This window comes from Pterocles gutturalis, unplaced genomic scaffold, assembly GCF_000699245.1.
Source record: "Pterocles gutturalis isolate BGI_N339 unplaced genomic scaffold, ASM69924v1 scaffold34702, whole genome shotgun sequence".
Classification (NCBI taxonomy): domain Eukaryota; kingdom Metazoa; phylum Chordata; class Aves; order Pterocliformes; family Pteroclidae; genus Pterocles; species Pterocles gutturalis.
The window spans coordinates 1-21,179 of record NW_010116689.1 but is presented as its reverse complement, the minus strand read 5'-3'; the positions used below and the strand labels follow the sequence as shown (position 1 = coordinate 21,179).

At 38.2% G+C, this 21,179-nt stretch overlaps 1 protein-coding gene across 1 annotated transcript in view; it reads right to left on the bottom strand.

Moving 5' to 3' along the window:
* The window catches only part of WFS1 (Wolfram syndrome 1 (wolframin)), a 31,810-nt gene extending 12,374 nt beyond the window's left edge, over nt 1-19,436 (bottom strand). Inside the window, 2 exon segments of the mRNA XM_010075583.1 lie at nt 2,196-2,278; nt 19,243-19,436. Coding sequence (XP_010073885.1) covers nt 2,196-2,278; nt 19,243-19,435 — 276 coding nt within the window. The 5' untranslated portion in view covers nt 19,436.
* Between the last annotated feature and the right edge of the window lie 1,743 nt (nt 19,437-21,179).

Below are 21,179 nucleotides of genomic sequence, written 5' to 3'. Positions count from 1 at the left end.
TCTCTTCCTCATGAGCTAAAACAGGGAAATAATGTTGGAGTTGGTAATGACTTAAAGCCATACTCCTCCAAAGGTTGCTCTCACCTGTGGGCTTTGTTAAACCGAGGCAGTTATCTCAAGCAGTCCCCTTGCAGAGATCCCCGAGTTTAAGACACAGAGCTGCCCTTTCCTCCATTATAGAATTCAAGCAGTGGGTGTCTCATTTACATAATTGCTGTAGTTATTTCTCAATAAGGGAGCTACATAAAGCTACAGTAATACAGGTTGACAGCCACTCAGTGTGCATTTATTTCCACAGTCATTGCAGGGTTATTTTTGAATAAACTCATAGTAATAACTACAAGCCAGTGAACCAAGTGATTTCTTGTGTTTGACTTTGTAATTATTAGCAAACAGCACAACAGTGCTGTCTCAGCTTCTCATTCATACTCCTACAAAGCTAGAAAAATCTGTTTTTTATTTCTTAACTGATTCTAAAGGGACCTATTCAAGAATAGAGAATAAATATATGTTTTTCAGGTTTTAAAAACTAAAAGTTTAATTCCCTCTCCACAATTCACAAGAACTTTCATTGCATAGAAAAGAAACTACTGTATTTGGGGTTCCTTTTCAGGCAGTCAATTCATCTTGAGCATATGCTGAAGCAAAATTGTATGCTGAATCTCTTTACGACAAGAATCCTATTATTGTGTGGGAACAGAAAGTGTACACAGTTAAAGAGCTAAAGGAAGGGAGCGCAGGTGGAATGAACCAAGAAGGATAAAAGATTATTATTTATATACATACATATGCACATATCATAGGCTTAGATTACATAAAGTATTTCTTACTCAACTGGAAGTTATATCCTGAAAGAACATTTATGGAGTTTGCTTTCTTTTGTGGGGGGAATAGAGCCAAAAATGCAGATTTTACAGCAGTGATCTCAAGACTAAAGCTTCATCTTCATCCTCCGCAAAGCCACCAGCTGTTTCAAAGGTGAGGAATCTGTTACTATCTCGGGTTACAACTCCCAAGGACAGGCTGCCCCTCAAACAAGTTGAGATAGAGGGGGGAGAGAGCCTAGCATTACCATATTTTTTTACCATCTTTGAAAGGATTTATTTCCCATCACCATCTTTTATTTTCATTTGCAAAAAAGTAGTGATCCTTGGGGAAAAACACCAAACCACCAATGAGGATGTATGAGACCATGACTACTCCCTTTTGCCATCAAAGCTGAAGCTGGGAAAGAATGCTCACGTAAAACAGTAACCAAGTTAAACACTAATTAAAACCCTTCTAAACAATTTTAAGCTATTTATGCTAGATCAGTTTGACCAATACACCAGATGATGGAATGCAGCAGATAACTGGTACAATTTTTCTAAAACCTAAGGGACACTTAAAGTGCTAACACATACAGGGTCAGAATTACCATTATTAATTCAATTATATCTGCCATTATACAACTAAACATAGCCAATTTCAATAAACAAGGAGGGGCTTCTTTTCTGAAATGTGTTAATTGGTTGCCCAGGGAACTTGTGGATGTCCCATCCCTGGAGGTGTTCAAGGCCAGGCTGGATGAGGCTTTGATCTGAAGGTGATCCTGCCCATGGCAGGGGAGTTGGGAACTAGATGATCTTAAAGATCCCTTCCAACCCAAACCATTCTGTGATTCTATGAATTCAACAGAGAAATGGTTTAAGTGTAAAACATCAATCAATCTCTGTTCCTGCTAAAGCACCTCAATAGCAGTTTCTTCCACAGAGTCTTGATGTCTTTCTATATAGTGAAGGACTGAACCAACAGCCCAAGCTTAGATGAGCAATTAATTTTGTTTCAATGGCAAAATTAAATCCAAATGGCATTTAATAGTCCTTATCTGCACACAGCCACAAGAAACTCTTTGGCATGTGTTTAAAAAAAAAAAAAAAAAAGCAGTTCTGTACCCTCTCCATACTCTCAGCCTATCATCCAATTTGCATATGCATCCTATAGGATTACTCAAGAGTTGGACCTGAAACCAGTAACACTCCCAAGCAAGCAGCATTTTTCAAGGAGGAGAAACCATCTGGCATCACCTTTCTTTGATTTGTTTAAGATCAAAAAGGATGCAGTTCAACTGAAGAAAAGATAATAGTTCTACAGCAGGCAGTGCCATTTTTGGAATTAAGAGCAAACAAGACTGGACAACGAGCATATAAAATTACCTCCGTTTGTGCTTTTGGTTCTCCAGCTTTGGCCCTCTCAAGCAGTTCTTCAAAGAGCACTTCAGGTTCTTCCTTCATGGACTCTAAATTCATTTGATAAAGAAAATTGTTTACTAGCAATATTTGAAAGTATTTCATAAGTCATTGTTATATGTGGTTGAAGAATTATATCTAAAAAATCCAACATGAGTGTTTAGCAAGAACAGATAAAATTAACTCTCATTACAATATTTACACTTCATCTCAGTGTTCTACTTCAGCATATTCACCATTGTTATTTAGTACCCGCCACAGGATGACACAGCTTCTCATCTACTTCCACAGAATTAATTTCTCAATAGAAGTACATTCATTACGATAAACATGAGCACATGCAGGATATGCAGTATGGATCAGCTTTTGTACTATGACTATTCTTAATCTTGATAGCACTCTAGTCTTTCACCTGGCAGCCTCTTATTTAGCACTGAAGCCTTTTCAAGAGTTTTGAAAAATTAACCAGCCTTTAAAACATGCCCAGTATATTTGAAAGCTCAGTTCCTCAGCCACTTGAGTACACAAAAAACCCCAATGATTATACCATTATAAAAACCACTATTTTGTGTCCAAAATAATTCTCATAAATTAGTTTGGAAGAATTTTAAACAGAAAAATCAATACAGCTTGTATGCTGTTGTAAGTGTAAGAAAGGACAACAGACCACTGTTTCAGAATAACAATTTTACCATCCAACCTAAACCTGTGGTTAGAAAGGAAGATCCAAACTCAACAGAAAGCACCAAAGCTTGACCCATACGTACGACGTTATCCCGCAAGGTCACCAAACACACCATGCGCTTGGTAGATATGTACTGAGGGCACAGACAGCATCAGAAAGTACAGTCAGGAAGCAAAGTTTCCAAGCATAGGAAACTATTGATAGAGAAGCTTTCTAGCATCTCCTCAAAGTTACAGATTTCAGTCTCTACCTAATTTGGCAGCAATAATGCTGAGAAGCTGGTACACAGCCCTGCTAGCTGAGGTGCCATTTAGTATCAGCTGTTTTTCAAAAGGTGGAAAGAAGGAAATAAAGCTGATTCCAAATAATCTCCCAAAGAACAGGGCTACTTACATCCTCTGAAATCCCTGTTACTGGGACTATTTCCAAACAAGAACAGGCTACAAGACAACACTTTCATTAGAATGGGTGTATTTTAACAAGAGCAAACTATGAAGTTTTCTCCTTCACCACGCCACAGTTTTGTCTGCCAAGCTCCACTTGGAAAAAATATTAATGCCAGATTATAACATGTTGTCTGGCTAAACAAGGCACATAAATTATTCTTCATTTTCATTAGTACCGAGTCTTTTCAGAAAGCTGCAAAAAATATTATTGTAAAATAGGCAAACAGCATCCCAGCAAAATTAACCACTTAATCTCCTTGCTCAGATATATAATCAGGATTGAACTCTAAACAAGTCAGAAGCCTGCTTTACAATGGCACTACTCACACCAACAGACATCACTCAGGGGCCTTCTGTGTACAATAAACAAGTTACAGGAAAGAGCATATTGTTTGAGATAAACATAATATCCATCCATCTACCCCACTCAAATGAAAGCTTTTCTGTTTCTTCCTGTGCTTTCACATTCATTAATTTATTTTACATCAAAATTTTTGCAGCAAGTCTTGGGTGTATTTTGGGTTGTTCTTTTTCTGTTCAGGATTTTCTACATGTTAAGAAGAGACCACCACAAATATTTTGGTGATACTCTGGATAAACCAATACAGGAGGCACTATTCGGAAGTTACTGTTTAGTAATTAAGTGGAATTCACACGCACACACAAAAAGCAAACCATAGAAAGCAGTTTGCTAAACTGATATAAGCCCTAATAAGCAAAGTGGTTCTTTGGCAGCTTATACAGGCAAATTGGCTTCCTTTTTCTCCTGCTCCACATGCTGCGCATGGGAGCACGGCATGGCTCTGACCCCTTCCCTCTCTTGCTCGGATGGAAGTCTGTTAGAGAAGAACACATTACAATGGAATGCTTCACAGCTTTCTAATTTTGCTTCTTCAACACCAGGATATAGTTATTTTATTGTAATCACATTGCAGATTAACATGTCAATAATGTTCTTCATGAAGATGGCAAAAAAAAGAAAAAAGCAAAACTAAGAATGTGCAGCCTTATGCTCCAACTACCACCTTCAATGAGACAATAAAATTAAACGTGCTGGTACTGCAGTCAAACCTGTTGAAATGTTTGTTCTAAGAGAGCTGACTGCCAGGGGAAAGAAACCTTCCCACTGCTGTTTTCAACCTACTGCCCAATCCCTCCTGCCTGGTTATCACTTCCTTGTACTCTCACATGTGACCTAAAAATATAATTAGAAGATAGTTAAAGTTATTTCTGTGGGTTGGTTTTGTAGTTGTAGGGTGAGGGTGGAAGAGCAGGTTGTGGGGTGTTCAGACATCAAATTTAGAATAGCTTAGTATCATAGTGTTCCCATAACTAGCAATATTTTTCCTTTGCTTAAAGGATAAGCAAGAGGATAAAGCATGAAGAACTCAAGTTTTGTGGCCTCTGTATCAAATTACTTTCTCATAAAATATTTAGGTCAGTCTTGGAAGGTAAAAGGTCCAAAACAGGTCGAAGTGTGTTTTGGAACAAGGATGGACAACACACCTTCCTTACATTCAGCTCAACACTGAAACAAATACTATACAAAAGTAAAGGCACTCACCATAAAAATACTATAAAAAGTGGTGATCTATAACTTATTGTCCCTGTTCTTAAGCATGTTTTTAGTCACAAAACGTCTTGATGTGTATTCCTCCCACATAAACATACTGCAATGGAAATGCTGTCAGAAGCAGCTTTTATTTTCCAGCTTTGCTAAAAACTCATGTCTAGTTAATGTCAAATTTTACTCTGTCTTGAATACAAAAACTTCCAGAAGAGGGGAACATTCATCTTCCCATACTTCATGTATCTTTTATGACAATTAAAATAAACTTCACTAGCTGTTGTTTGTCAGGTGCATTTATATACGCCAATGAAGTCTATCAGTTATTCAAGGTTCACAAGCACCGCAGTCATTCAAATGAAAGCAGGCAAGTGAAAGCACACAAGCTGAAGGTGGTAGGTAGCATTCATATGAGAATGAAATTAAGACAACACAGGAACGTGGAAGCATGGTTAGTACTTCATATTTGGCTGTAGTTCCTACCCTGCTGCCAAGACCCTGTGTAAACCTCAGCTCATCATCAGGCTACTCTGTGGTTCAGTTACAAATTTAATTAATTCTGCCTTCACAGAGACAGGTCACTCAGCATAAATTATTCAGAAGATATCAGAACAATGCCATTATTAATAACATTTTAATGCTTTATTATTCTGTGTGATTAAGTCTTAAGCTTAAGGTATGAAATTATATGGTACCCTGATGGTATGTGCTCAAAATTTTTAAGTCACAAAGGGAAGATGCCATCACTAATTAACTAACAAGTATAAGCTTCATCTTTGGACTACATCAAGGATTAAAAACTAACAAACTCTTCAATGTTCATATAAGGTTTTGAAGACTGGATTTATACCATCTACATAAGAAATCTTTCCAAAGCAAAAGATTTTCTAGACAACCAAAGTATGCTGGGGTTATCATAAAATTTCCTTCCCATTATTCTAGCACAAATCAATGATGGATACAATAGATTCTCAATCTTTCTAATATCCCTAACATATACAACTGAAGCACATCACAGAATCATAGAATGGCCTGCTGTGGGCAGGGTTGCCAACCACAGGAGCAGGCTGCCCATCCAGCCTGGCCTTGAATGCCTCCAGGGATGGGGCATCCACAACTCCTCTGGGCAACCTGTGCCAGTGCCTCACCACCCTCACAGTGAAAAATTTCCTCTTATTATCTAACCTAAATCTCCCCTCTCTTAGTTTAAAACCATTTCCCCTCGTCCTGTCACTATCAACCCCTGTAAACAGTCGCTCCCCTCCTGTTTATAAGCTCCCTTCAAGTACTGGAAGGCTGCAATGAGGATCATGTGTGCATCACCATAGTTAAGTTGATTAGTCCTGAAGTATCTGATGACATATTTAGCAAAATGTTTTGCACACACTTTAGAAAAAACATTGTTTCAAAAAAATAGCCTTTAAAAAGACACTGTGTGACACTTTCATCATGAATTCTAAAACACTTAAAGGCACATAAACAATAATCCTTACACATAAGGAAAGATTTTCAGTTGCATATATACACACAGAGTGGATCATACACACCCAGTCACCACACAAAACACCCTCAATTTTCCAAGTGCTCTTCTAACTGCTACGAATCACTGCTTTCCTTAAAAAAAAAAAAAATCCATTAAAGTTATTTCAGGCAGAAAGAGTCAACAAAGTGCATATTGAATAATAAAAGTGTTTGTTGATTTACTTTCCTACCAACACAAACACATTAAAGCTCTCAGCAGAGTGGATTTACACAGAACAAGGGAATTTCAGCACCTTGCCTGCCATCATCACCCTCTGGTCAGGTGCACACAGCTCTTCCTTCTCAGGTCACAGCTACAGCATCTCCAGATAAAGAAAAAAAGAGGAGAAAGACCACGACCAAAGAATATCAAGCCAAAATTTGGTATTTTAAAGGATCACAACCTCTTATGCATTTTGAGCTTAAGATCTTATTTGTTCATGCAGTTATTAGAGGCCAGCCACAAGACAGCTATGTTACCATGCACAGTAATTATTTACACACACACAAGCCAGGCACTTCCAAGGGCTTTCAACAGTGGAAACCTCATGAGAACAGGATAAAAGGAAAATTGAAACCAGTTTCTCAGACAGGAAGCAATAATGAAGACAAAGTATTAATTTGAAATATATAAGCTTAAAAGAAATTACAGGTTTTACAAGTGAATATTAAAGCTGCAGGGAAACTCTACTGAACAAAAGATTAATGCATTAAGCAACACCCACACTAAGCGAATGAAGGAAACCTGTACGGCATACACACTTTATATGATCACGACTACAAGCATTCCTTTGGGCTCAGAAAAAAAGTGACAGGGACATGCAGGAGAAGGAGGAAACAACCTATGTGTTGGGGAGAATAGAGGATCTGAGATGACAAGATATGAAAAAAGATTTCTGGATTGGACTTCCCATTTTACTAATACAGCAAGTGCTCCTGAAGTGACTGAAAACAGAGTTAAGTGTATCCACAATACACATCTGCTACATTCAGTCCTAGCCAGTGGTAACATCCAAGCTCACCAGATACGCACCTAGAAAAGTACATAAACACTTTTACCATTTCATGAGAAGATTTCAGAGTTGCTGCAGGTAAAAATTGCTGCCAAGGTGAGCCAGCAAAGTGGGTCAAGCAACAACAAGTAGCCAATCTTGCAAATCTTAAGTTTTTTTTAAATACGGGATTTAAAATGCAGTTTCTTTGATGTTTTGTTTGAATAAACAAAACAAAGACACACTCAGAAAAATCAGAGCAGCAAAACGGCCAGAAAACAGCAATAATGACCTGAACTACCTCCCAGGAAGTACCATTCAAGAATGCTATCACAGTAAGATTTTAGATACATTTATTAAATAACTTTATGAAGTAACTAATCAGAGAAACCAAAAGACAGAAAACAATTTGTGCTTCTAATTGAACAGTGCACAGAACCTAGTTTAAGAGGCTAGTGAGCCACTCTTTAACAGCAAGTTAGATTTAGCACCCAGATAGGAGTGTCAGAGGCAAAATCTGCTAAAGTCACATATAAAAGCAAAGCCAGACTCGGGGGGGGGGCGCGGAAAAGAAAAGGAGAAAGTTATTAGAAATAAGAATGCATCCTTGTAAAGTTAAGGTCATGCCACAACAAAGAAAAATTTTAAAAAAAATGAATTAAAAACATATACCTCATTAGATCAAGAGGAAAAGGTCTGGAAAACAACTCTATGCAGAATTCGTTATTATGTTTTATGCCTTTTTTCAAGCACACAGGAGCAGACAGTTTAGCACGCAGACTATGGGGTCTACAAGCAATTCAAGGTCAACTGAATATTTGACTAAGAGAAGGCTGCAGTAAAAGATCTACTAAAATGTGGTTTTCTGTTGTGGTTTTTTTTTTTTTTTTCCTCCCACCAGGGAACAGCATTGAGAAGGTCCTGTGCAGGAATCTCAAACTGAAACAAAGCAGCTATGGCTTCTTTTAATAGTGTTTAGAACTGTAGTTTCTCTTAGTTTTTTATCCAAGTGTTTTATTGAACTATAAATGGAAAGCAGCAAGTACAATACCAGAGAGATCTGTGATACCAGAGACCATTACATCTGCTATCTATACAAGGCAAACATGTAAAAGAGAAAAAAAAAAAAAATCTTAAGCCTATGGAGAGGGCAAGATAGATATAACTGGTAAAATCTTGTGTAAAAAGCCTTGACATAAGACATCCCTGAAGGAGTCCAAAGGTTGGAGGACAGGCAGATCCAGCCTGTATTTCTATCTTCAAACGTAGCAAGTAAGGCTTCTCACAGAAGTTCTCCAAACACGTTAGAATGTAGGCTGTTACATGGATAAGCAAGAGATTAAGATATAAAAAACAAAGAATAGAAATACACAGCTCCTATTCTCCCACAGGAAAGACTGTCAGTTTAGACACACAGGGTATACAACAAGGCCTATAGTATTCAATGAACTTAAGTGTGAATGAAAATAAAAAGGGGGGGGCTAATATGCAGGTGACAAAGTCTGTTGATGATTCTGTGTTATTCAGGCCAAAAAAAACAACCTCAGAAGTGATGACTGCAAAAAAACCCAAACAAAACCTGCAAAAGGATCATGACTGATTAGGTGATAAAAGGCCAGATGAAATGCAATAAATGCAAACCAAGACAACATCTTATCATTGCACACACAGTGATAAGGTCTGAACTATTACCACTCAGAATAAAACCTTGGAGTTGTAACACACTGTTTTATGAAAAACAAACAAACAAAAACCAAACACCCCCCCAAAAACAAAACAAAACAAACAAACAAAAAAACCCCCCACAGCTCAGTGCTAGTAAGACACTATTATCAGGGCTTTTTGACCTGGGGAAAAACTGAGGAGAATGATACTAGAAAAAGAATTTTCAAAATGGAGAAGGTAAACAGAAAGACTATTTAATGTCTTACCAAATCAAAAAACTAAAGGGCATCAACAAGTTAAAAGTATCTGGCCAATGCCAGAAGTTTATGTAAGTTTTAAAAGCAACTGGACAAACCAAGAGTAAAAGAAAAAAACCTCAGAAAGCATTATTGAATACAAAGATCTCACCACTGAGCAATGAAGTATCTAGGCTGGAAGGTGCTAAATAAGAATGTTCTGAGAAGGAAACAGCTGCCATGAAATGCCTTTAACATCTCAGTAAAATATGAATAAAAATCAAGCAAGGACAGCACTAGCATTGCATTGAGAAAAAGCTCCCTGGCTGTAAAAGGCATGCTGTAAACAATAGCGTAAAGGATTATCACGAAAGAGGCAACAAGAATCTTGAACCTGAAGAAGTTTGTCATCATTCAGGTTCTCCAACATTAATACTGAGCACTGACAGTAACTTCTGTGATCCCTTCACACAGAGTTCACAAACTAACTCCGGTGTCCCTATAGGTAGAAGAAAAAGCTGCACTTTGTATTTTAATTTGCTTTATCCAGTAAGCTCTCTACTTAATGCAAAGTGAGTTTTGCATGTATGAGAAGTCACAGGACACCAAGCACATCCCTCAGCTCTGTGTTATTAACTGACAAGAATAATTTACATGATTGAGGAAGAGTGGTATGGAACAAGCTTTCATCCACAAGTCTTTCCATGAGCTAAATCACTGGGGTGGGAGCAGGGAGGGAAGAACGTCGTCTTTGACATTAGATCTTCTCCCACACGTGAACAAATTCTCCATGTACCATGAAGTGTACTGATGTCTGAATGGATCTTTTGCTGCATTGAAGAGCACTGTACTTACGTGAAGCTTCAGGCATACATCACTTTACTACTTCAGCAAGAAGGCCTTACTGTAATTGAATCTGAAAGGAAGTACAGTCTGAATTACAAAGAAAATCACTCGCTTTTACTTTGAGAGGATACTAGTATGAATAACCTATGTTTGCTGCTCAACTCCGCTGCTCCCACTGTGCTCCACACAGAAAGCTGAACAAATAAATGTGTAGGTGCAGACAGACATGACAGAAAATTCAGACACAGGATTAGTTACTCTATGTGAAAAACCCTCTTCCATGACTTTCATTATGATGAACTCAAAGCTGGATTTTTATTTTATCTTTTATGTCTAGGATTTCCACAAAAACATGCCTCTGAAGTGCAACACATAAAGCTTATCACATACTTAAGACAATAAAAGTGCCTAAGTAGTACTTGTAGATAGAGTAAAATTGTTCTACTATCATTTAATTCAGAATTATAAATGCACTCTGTGCCACCAGCTTCACAAATGAAACTAGAGTTTTTATTGAACTGTAGCTATCTCACCCAGCTCTGGATTAGCATGAAAAAAACAGCCAGTAACAGCTCAAACACATGCTATAAATCCTGTCCCAAAGGAAGTTAGGGTAGTGCCCAGAAAGATGTATGTCACCTTCATTATTGGCATAAACATCTACAAAGAAAATCAACTTGCTGGAAGCCAATTTTTAATATTCACTTTTCATCCTCAGTTTGCATCTAAGGGCCCCAAAAAGGGGTTCTCTGTCCCCTCTCTGTCCCCTGTATTTCAATGCCTTCTGCAGAACACAGCAAAAATTAACTAACAGAGAAAAAGCCTGGTTTGGCTTCTTAAAAACCAAGCATTCATCTGCTAAAGACAACCCATCTGCAAAAACTGTATTCGTAGACTGCTTTGAAGCACTCCCATTTTTTGGCTCTGGCCAACTGAATGGGATTCTCAAACCGCTGTTCTAATGGAATTCTGTCTCCTACTCCTAAGCCTTCATCAGTCTCGTTCACTATTCCTCCAATATTTACCTTCGCTACAGTACAGTGAGAAAGAGAAGCTCTTACAGCTTCTTATGAAGTCAGTAGAGGGCTTGCTACAGAGCTCAAACTATGATAGGACTCTATCTGCTCTTTTTCGGCTACTAAAAAAAAAAAAAAAGAAAAAGCATGACTGAAACATCAGAAATAATAACCTGTCACCAAAGCAAAACAGTTAAATTTATGTTAGGAGATGGAATGAATTTGCTTTAAGAAGTTCAATTAAACATACTAGCTACAGAATATGATTTTCTTGCAGATTCTCAGCAATAGCTCATTTGCTAGTACAAAGAAAATTTTACAATGTTGAAATCTAAAGATTTTATAACACCTGGTAGGAAACAAGCAACAAGGACGCATACACATACAAAGTAAATAACACAGGCATATTTGTTCAAGCAATAAATAGTCAAGGAACAAGTAGGAAAATGAAAGCTTTAGAACATGCCTACACAGGAATATTGGCCAAAACAGATACAGCAGAACACACTTTGTGCAAAATCTCACTAGAAGGTACTTCTTTTGGAGTCATGGCCTGTATAATACCTCCATGTGTATGGTTGTAATTCTGGTACAGTGTTACACAGGATTTTTTGCAGGAGAAGTTCCTTCTGTAAGCAAACATCTGTAAGTTTATCAAAATTAATCAAAGTTTTCAGGGAACAGTCCATAGCTTTTTATATAGATTTTGTTTTCACTATGAAACAAGCTTTCTAGACTCTCAGGCTCTCTTAGGAGCAAAGGCATAGACATATTAATGACAAAATAAAACTCCCTTTATTTACCAGAAGATGTTATGTTAAGTGTATCTCCAAACTGAAAGGTGTCAGATTTCTTTCTTTCAGGAAAAAGAGATTTAAACCGTTCATCCACACGTAGATTGTCTATTATCAACGTGGTTTTAGAAAAAGTTGATCTGTATACTTTGTAACAAAAATGAAGGTTCTAATAGCTTCTGTGTGTGTCACTGGATTGTACTGTTGAGCTTTCAGTGTTCAGCAGAGCCAGTCTGAGTCTCTAGAGAAATCCTCCTACTCACTTTCCACAAGCTCCAAAAGTTCAGTGGTATTGTGTGCAGTACCTATGTAGGAGTAAAGTTTCTGGAAAGACTGACATTCCACTTAAAGGCAGGCATTAAGGATCACGTCATAAATAGGATTTGTACACATAGAATATAATGACACAAACAGAAGAACTGACTGGAGAGGGAGAAGTATTTTGTATAACAAATCTCATTGTTTTTGATTTTAAAAAAAAGAGAAAGAAAAGTGCAACTTGCAGAAAAGCAATGTGAGAGTTGAGATCATAAACCTCATCAAGCCCACATATTTTTGTAGGTGAAGATCTAAAGTTATCATAACAACCTGTGCAATGCTCAATGGCTCTTCACCACACAGACACTCTAGCAGTTCATTAGCTTACAGTCAAAACAGAGTGGCCCTTAAAAAAGACCCACCCCAATCGTTTTGCAAGTCCACAGTACCTTATTACCTTGCTTAGTAACACTTCCAATAGTTAACTGACTTTGCAAATTATTGTTTCCAGTCTCACCGTCAAACTTCCACAATAAAGTGAGCCTTCTGCTGCTGCAAGGGGCTCTCTCACAGCAGAAGAGTTTCAAGTCTCTCCTTGATTATTGTAGTGTAACAGGGATTTATTGCAGTTTTATTTGAAGTTGAATGTCTTCCTCCAAAGCCACTGCAAAATATCTACAGAGATTAGCAGTTCTTGCTGCTGATGAATGCAGATGCATTATATTAGAGAGCTGGTTCCGACGAGGAATGTACTTTGAACTTTCCAACTGTTCTCATTTAATGCATTTTGTTCGCGCAATGGAACAAGCATACTGGATTCCTTTTGGAGGAAACTAAATTGAAAGATTTTATTCCCACTGCTAGAATTTTTAAATGTGTACAATAGAAATGATTTACAGAGCTACTCCTACTTACTAGTGTGAATATAGCTCTCCCCCTTCTATTCTTCAGCTGCTCATTTCTATCCCTCTAATGCCCTGGGGCTACGCTAGAGCAAACATTTGTTAGCATAAATGACCACAGATTAGGAAACTGATCCACCTGAAAAAATGGAGGGAGGATTCAGCTAGGGCACTTTCCTTAATCTGGTTCACTGTGCGAACACAAAAATTGTTATCAGTAACAATATCTTTGTTATCAGCCACAGAAAACATTTATGTATTTCAAATGGTGAAAGAGACAAAGACGGAGCATCTTTCCTCAAATACATGGGTCTCCAATCCTACTCCCATTTACAGTAAGACCACCAGCATGGTATTGACAGCAATAGCACCAGGCCTGAAAAAGCCAATCCCCATTGCTCTTTACGGACTATAATGATGTCCCAAAATTCTAGCTGAAAATACAGTCACTAACTTTTGTTTGGATAGAATCCTTTCTCCCCCACAGCAATGCTTAGCAAATGAGCTTTCCAGGAGCCTGAGTAATTACAGGTAAAGTTTGAAGGGGCATTAATAAACTGACAGATAAATTGTTAAGCAATTAGTACTTCAAGTCATAATCCTCCCCTTCTTACAGTTAAAGATTTTTCTGAGATTCCTTCCAGCTTTGCACAAACATTTCACTTTGCCTCAAGAGTTAGTCTGTACAAGCAAACTGCCAGAAAATGAAGACACAGAAGTGCTAAAAGAGAGCTTTGAATCAAAGGTTCTTTGTAACCCTAAGTGCAAGAGGCTAACACTTGGAAAATGTTTGTAAATTAGAGAGGTTCCCTATTCCTTAGCTATCATTTAGCAATGCCTTGGAGACGCACTGTTGTACATTGTTACAATGCATTGCAAACTGTTTAGAAGATTTTTTTGCACTATTTATAAATTCAAAGTCACATGGTTTATAAACTGATTATCTTCCAAGAGATACCAAAAAACCTCATAACCTTCCTAAGTACAAGCAGAATCCCGCGTATCTACAAACAAAACATAAGAAATTGACTTCCGTCTGCAAAACTGTCAGCACAAATACCTTCCCCATATGTTCTCAATTCCACAGCAGGAGATTTGTGCATATTTCCTTATCAGCAAAAACATGGACAAAACAAAAATTAGTTCCTTAACCAACAAGCTGTTTCTCCAAGCACTGCAACTTAGCTTTGCAATACTCTCAAAACTTCCCAAGCTCTCACCTTTGAATTCCTATATGATTCATCCTCTCCAACCTTACTGGCTAGTAAACGTACACGGATGATGTAAATAACAAATAAAAACTGTTTAATCTACATATAAAAAAATATCACCTTCACACTGCCTCCTAGGATGTCCTCTTTTACCTGATGACTGGCAGACAGTCAATTTTTAAGACAGACACTTTACACGCTTGAAAGTATTTAAGCATTACAAGAAATGGTAACACCTCCAGATAACCTGCAGCACACTAAATATTCATCTGGGGTGAAAGTCAGTCCAGTTCAGGTTACCATTACAGCTGGCTTGAAGCCATTACTTGAATCCAGACATCCCAGGCAAGTATCTGATCACTATCTTATTGTGAGAAGTTTCTCTGAACTCTGCTTGCTTTTCATCTGAATCAAAAGTGGAACATCCACTGAGCCACAGAAAGCTACTTTCCAGCTCAGCGATACAGAACACTTACCTGGAATGTGTATTCCTGAATCTCTTGCAAAAGTTTCCAAAAAATTCAAATACTCACATGCTAAATGAACATTTTGAAACTGCTTTTCTTCTGGCTCTGCTCTGTGTACACAGAGGAAATGGTTCCACTAGCAAGAATGATATTTTTAAGCCTATAAGGAGAATCTTGTGACCTCCAGAGCTCTCATCTATTTCTTTTTGCATTGCTTTAGGGCTATATCTGAAGGAAGGAGGATGTATAGGGTGAATGAAATACAGATGCCAAAAAGGAACATGCAGCAGCTGGACAAAAACGGAGGGGCCTGTGCACCTGTGACACTCAAAAATGTTTTAGGAGATTTGAGTCTTAGTCTGTTTCAACAAACTTCGCTAGACTTCACTAGCAAGCAGCCACAGGTCTTCCTTGCTATACAGCATGTTCCTCTTGGCACAGACTACAAAAACATTGGCAGAACTTTTTTATTTAAGCAACTGGCAACTCTCCTGTAATTTGCTTACATGAATACTGATGACTCAATAGCTTTAAAATTTCAGAAGCCCTAATTAGTAGTATATATGCTTTGCTCACTAATAAACTTCCTCTCCAAGATCACCCACGAAAGAGTAATGATTTATTTTTTAAAATTTATTTTTAAACATGAGAGTTGACATATTGATATTAATTCCATTCCTATCACATATACACAACCCAGTAACTTACATAGGCAGAAGTTTTCTAGAGAATGCAACAGCTTTGGGTAGAAATAGGAATACCCTCCTTTCCTTTTTCAAAACAACAAAACCAGTATCTACAAATCATCTCAAGCTCAACAATTGAATATTGTTTTTTTCATTAAATCCAGATGTGTTTTTCACAATAAGTTCTCAAAGCACTGTTACCTCCCATTGTGAAATGATTTACGCAAGGAATAACAAAAACACTACCTAATGACATATTAGCAGAAGATAGATTGAAAAACTGCTAAGAAAAACCCGTAATACAGTTATAGGTTCAATCCAAATGAAGTACATATGCAGCTGAGGATGTGTGTGCGCTTAAGTGCTTTACTGAGTCAGAGCCAGGGCATTAATTAATTTGCTGGATTATGCTGCAAGAGACAGATAATGCTGCAGGAGTAAGAGATGAGCACTTCCAGGAAATAAATTACTTAATGTTCACGTCGATGCTATAGCCTTGAACACAGTATATATAAGTAGAGACTGGAAGAAAAAACACAGATCAGACATACAGATATGTTGGCAAGAATATTTCAAGAATCACTGATGGTTGAGGGTGGAATAGACCTCCAGAGCTGATCTGCTCCAACCCCCCTGCCCATGCAGGGCCACTTACAGCTGTTTGCCCAGGACCACATCCAGATGGCTTTTGAGCATCTCCAAGGACAGATATTCCACAACCTCCCTGGGCAATCTGTGCCAGTGCTTGGTCACCCTCACAGTGCAGGGGGAATGAAGCCTCCCATATTTCAATTTTTTCTCACTGCCTCTGGACCTGTCACTGGGCACCACTGGGGGAACGAGCCTGGCTCGCTGCATCCTCTTTGCACCCTCCGTTTGCGCATTTATAGACATTGATAAGAGCCCCCTCAACCTTCTCTTCTCCAGGGTGAACAGCCCCAGCTTTTTAAGCCTTTCCTCGGAGATGTTCCAGTCCCTTCAACATCTTTGTGGTTCTTCCTTGGACTGTCTCTAGTATCTCCATGTCTCTCTTGTACTGGGAAGCTCAGAACAGGACACTGCACTCCAGGTGTGGCCTCACCAGTAGAGGGGAAGGATCACCTCCCTCCACCTGCTGGCAATGCTTTGTCCGATTTAGCCCAGGATACCAGTAACCCTTGCAGGAAGGGCACGTGGGCCTGTGGTACATCGGCTTGAAGTAAAACTGCCTTTCACGATAATATTTGAGATGGATGTTGTACATCTCCCCTCCTCCAACAGAAATCATAGCTGATTTATTAAAAATTAAATTACTTCTATTACAAATTTAAGTTTGTAGAATTTTGTGCAAGATATTTAAGTCATCAGTAAAGAGGGGTGTTCTACATACTTAACAGCATCTATTGAGAGAGCTTTCTGTACAGCAATGTGCTGGTCTTTTCTGTCTTCCTTCACATCACTCAGAGTTACAGCCATCATCACAGTGACACACAGGGACTTTTTGAAGTAACTGACTTAATCTTCCAAGAAAGAAGTCAAAACAGCCCTTCAGAGAACATCTGTTCTACTGCATATGTCCTTTTATACAACCAGACCACAACACACCATGGCTAAGAGATCAGATCCTCCACTCTTCCTTGATCTATCAGCAACATTAATGTTACTTATTAGTAAAGGTTCTAGTGATTCCAAGGAATACCTTCTATGTCAGAGCAATATTTGAACTGAACTTCAGAATATTTGAAGAAGTGCCAATTTTCTGTTTGAGACATCACTTTTTTCATATTTCTTTCCATATGCACATACATGACTGAACTGTACTTCTATTTGTACTTCTTTCTGAAGTCCTACTAAAATTCCCATTTTTAAGTTCTTATGAGCAATGCTGAAATGGGATGAAAAATTCTCCATCCCCTTTCTTTTAAATGATTTTTCAGTTCTAGAAGCTGTTAGTATTATGACCAATGCCATAAATCTAAAATAACCATAGAAGAAAAAACTGGATGAAGAAACATGATCTTAGCAAACACATTTGCTACCTAAATCCATTAAAATCTTGGTTGTTAGAGACTCCAGCATGACAGAATGGCAATAGTAGCTCATTCTGCAGCATTAAATATTTGTGTACATCAAGATGGGGATGGAAAGGGCGATGACAGTGGCACCAGGTACTGAGAACGTTTTCGTGGAAAGAGATCTAAAGTAATACATCACTGCTTGAAGTCCTCTTTCATAATGGCACAAAAAAAGTGCATCTATAATAAAAAACTGCATAGGGATCATTATACACATACACAGGCCTGTAAAGAGAACTAAGGCAATACTTGGTACAATTTCCAAAGTTCAACACTTATATAGAATAAGAAAATCTCCAAATTAGCTAGAGAAGAATACCTGACAGAGTATCTGTGTAAAACATCACCAGAATGATAGCTTATATTCACTTTCAGAATCTTGCATGAACGTCGGCACCAACAGAAAACTGTTTTCCTTTTTCAGATCATATTATAACAAACCCCAAGATAACTCCATACCATATTCCCAATATTGTTGCTATTCTTTCCCTGTTGAAGCATACTAAGAAACTGGAGAATGAAGAAAAAAACATACCTGTTAGCACTGATCCTAAATTAATAATAATGTAATTAACATTAGAAGTGTCAATTCTCCATCATCTCTGAATTCTTTTACAGGTGGGCGAGATGACAAAGTTGGTAACAATACACTGAAGCATGCTAGAAATTCAGGTATCAAGAAAATTCTCTTCCATTTGTAATGTGCTTTTTAATAACAAAGAACCCAGAAGGTTCCAACAGATAATTTTTAATTAGATTCAAACAGCTGATGTGCTAACACAGCCACAATATTGGCTTGAACTGTGTGCAGAGCTCAGCTGCATCTGATAAATACCATATAGATATTCACACATTTAATAATGTTAAACTCTTGGATAGCTTAGTTACCTTCAACAGAGTGACTCATAGTTATGAATGTAAGGGCATGCACATAAGCAGTTTCAGAATCAAAAGTCCGATTTTAAAGGAAGTTAAAGAGCAGTAATTTTGCTAGACCTCAAGCAGAAGACCTTGTTGCACAGTATTAGATTACAAACTCAATTTAAAACTGGAACTCAGCAGCTGAATACAGGAGCCAGATATTTTTCTTTCTACCTTTTGCACAAGACATTTGTCTCATCCCATCAGTTTTCACAATCTTTGAAACTCAATGGGTTCACACTGAAGGAAAAACTCAAGTATCATTCTGCCTTTCGAAGCATATCATGATTCTTAATCCACCTTCTTATCTGCCTGCTAATCTTAACTTCACTCTGTCACTCCGGCTTCATATATCAGCTTATTATTCCCTCAGTCTACATTACAGTAGCATCTATTAATTCAGATTAGAATTCATATTAAAGCTATAGTTAGCATGCAATCTAGCCAATGAAAGAAATTAAATTGAAACTTTAATATTATGCTAAATTACATTTAATTCTTCCTGCCACTTTTTCAAACAAACTTCTTTCTTGTTGCTCTGTACACCTAAGAAAAATTGGTTGAGAAAACTGAAAAACATTCACTAAGTAAGCTGAAGAAGAAAAAAGTCTCTTCCACAACAACAGGTTAAAAAAAAATGGAGAAATTTATTTTCCTATTTTACAGTCTCTCTTTAAACAGAGTTTAGAATACATGTACACACAATAATCTTCTAATGTTTAACACAAAAATTGCTTTCATACTTACCTTTTTTTTCAGCTTTTTCCCTGCTATGGGAGTAGCCAGGATGTGAAGATGAGAAATTTGCACTGTCTCCTGAAGATGGTCCAGATTGCTGATTGTTCTCGCTATGGTCCACAGCAGCAGCGTTTAGCTGGGACCTTCCAAGATGCAGCTGGGGTTGAGAAGGACTTGAGGGGGGATCAGTATCGGAATTCATTTTGGCTGCAAAAAAAAAATAATAATGATTAATTATCAGAGAGTAGGGTTGCAACATAAAACCAGAGTAAAAATTTTAAATCTGAATATATTCATATAATTGGTTGAACAAAAAGCCTAGAAAGAGGCAAGAAAACTGATAGCAACTTCAAGACGCATTTCCATTCTTCCATAATCCCAAGCATGAGCAGCTATTGTTGAATAAGACTGACCATACACAGCATTGTGCCAGGACAGAGACTGACAGCAACTCTTTTTCCTAAGAATAGATTTTCAAGCACAGATAAATGCCAAAATTAATGAATCAATCCCGTAAATACTGCATATAAATAACTTCTTTGAATCTAATGTTCTACTTACACGTGCAAGGACTAGCCCCTAACTTTTTATGGAACAGTAGACATGCCTATGATGATAAAAAAATTCACTTCATATCAAGGGCCTGGTTCACATCCACCACCTCATCAGGCAACAGAGAAAGACAAGAAAGATAAGAACTCAATGGAGAAGGGGTATAACTCTGACACTGGAAATGAGGAGAGAGGGACACCACCAAAGATGCTCTTTATAAACATTTCCACTTGAAATACACACGATCCAAAACAAGCTGACTTTATTTACTACTGAACTCTATCCAATTTTATAAAAAATAGTACTGTTTACAAAAACCACTAAGGCAGGGAGGGAAAGGCCTTACAGTTCCTTGCAGGAGAAGACCTTTTAACTTCCACTGTACGCCTGCTCCTAAGTAAAAAGCTCCTTAAATCAGTAAACTTCCATGAAAGTGCTTACTGGAAGCTTAGCTTTTGCGTGACGGGAAGCAGCAAGGTATGCATAAACTACCCCAGTACCACCCATAGGAACTCGTACTGCTTAGGAGCAACTTCCCTGAAGTTAAGCAATTCACAAGGAGCATTACAGAGGATGTCTGGCTACAAACCATGTTTTTTAATTCTGTATGCTCAGAATACTGACCTAAAGATGTCCTCGCGAAGATGAAAGTACTGGAGCCAAAATCAAAGAGACACTACTCAGCCAACAACTTCTTCCACTTAAGGGACACTAAAAATCACAACGGGATGCTACAAATACCAGCAATATTACCACTGTAAACCATTTTTTTTGTAATTTAGACAACTTGCTTGCCACAATTAGGTTTCCCTAAACCAGAAAACATTTCACTGATACAAGTAAATGCATTTCTGTATTATGTTTCTTCATCAAGTTATAAATAAACCAACACAGTTCCGCTCAACCTTCACTCGGTCCGAGGAAAATACCGAGATTAAAATACTTTCCCTGCCAACCACCACGAGTATTTTTAACTATTATACAATCACAAAAGTTACTTTGCATCTGGTTTTAAACTTGACCTTAGCGCTCCTAACGCCAGCCTGGTGAGGGGACACGCCGAGCCCACCCATCCGGCGGCAGGGACAGGGACACTCCAGCTCTCCCGGGGGGACCCTCGCAGGGAGGGGAGCCGGGAGACAGCTGCATCTCTCCAGCATGAGCAGGAAAACACCTCGGCGTTAGCTAGCTAGCGAAAACCCCTCCCGTCCCAAAAGTCACTCCGCGTTTGTCCTATAAAGGACATCACCAAGTTTCCCTACTGCGGGCGTGAGCAGAAGCCAGCCTTTAGCTCTCACTTCAGGATCTACTAAAAAAACCCGGGAACGGGAAGCAGGGTCGGACTTTCAGGAGCCCAGGTTTGTTCAGAAGCCAGCCGGCGCTGCGGGGGGCAC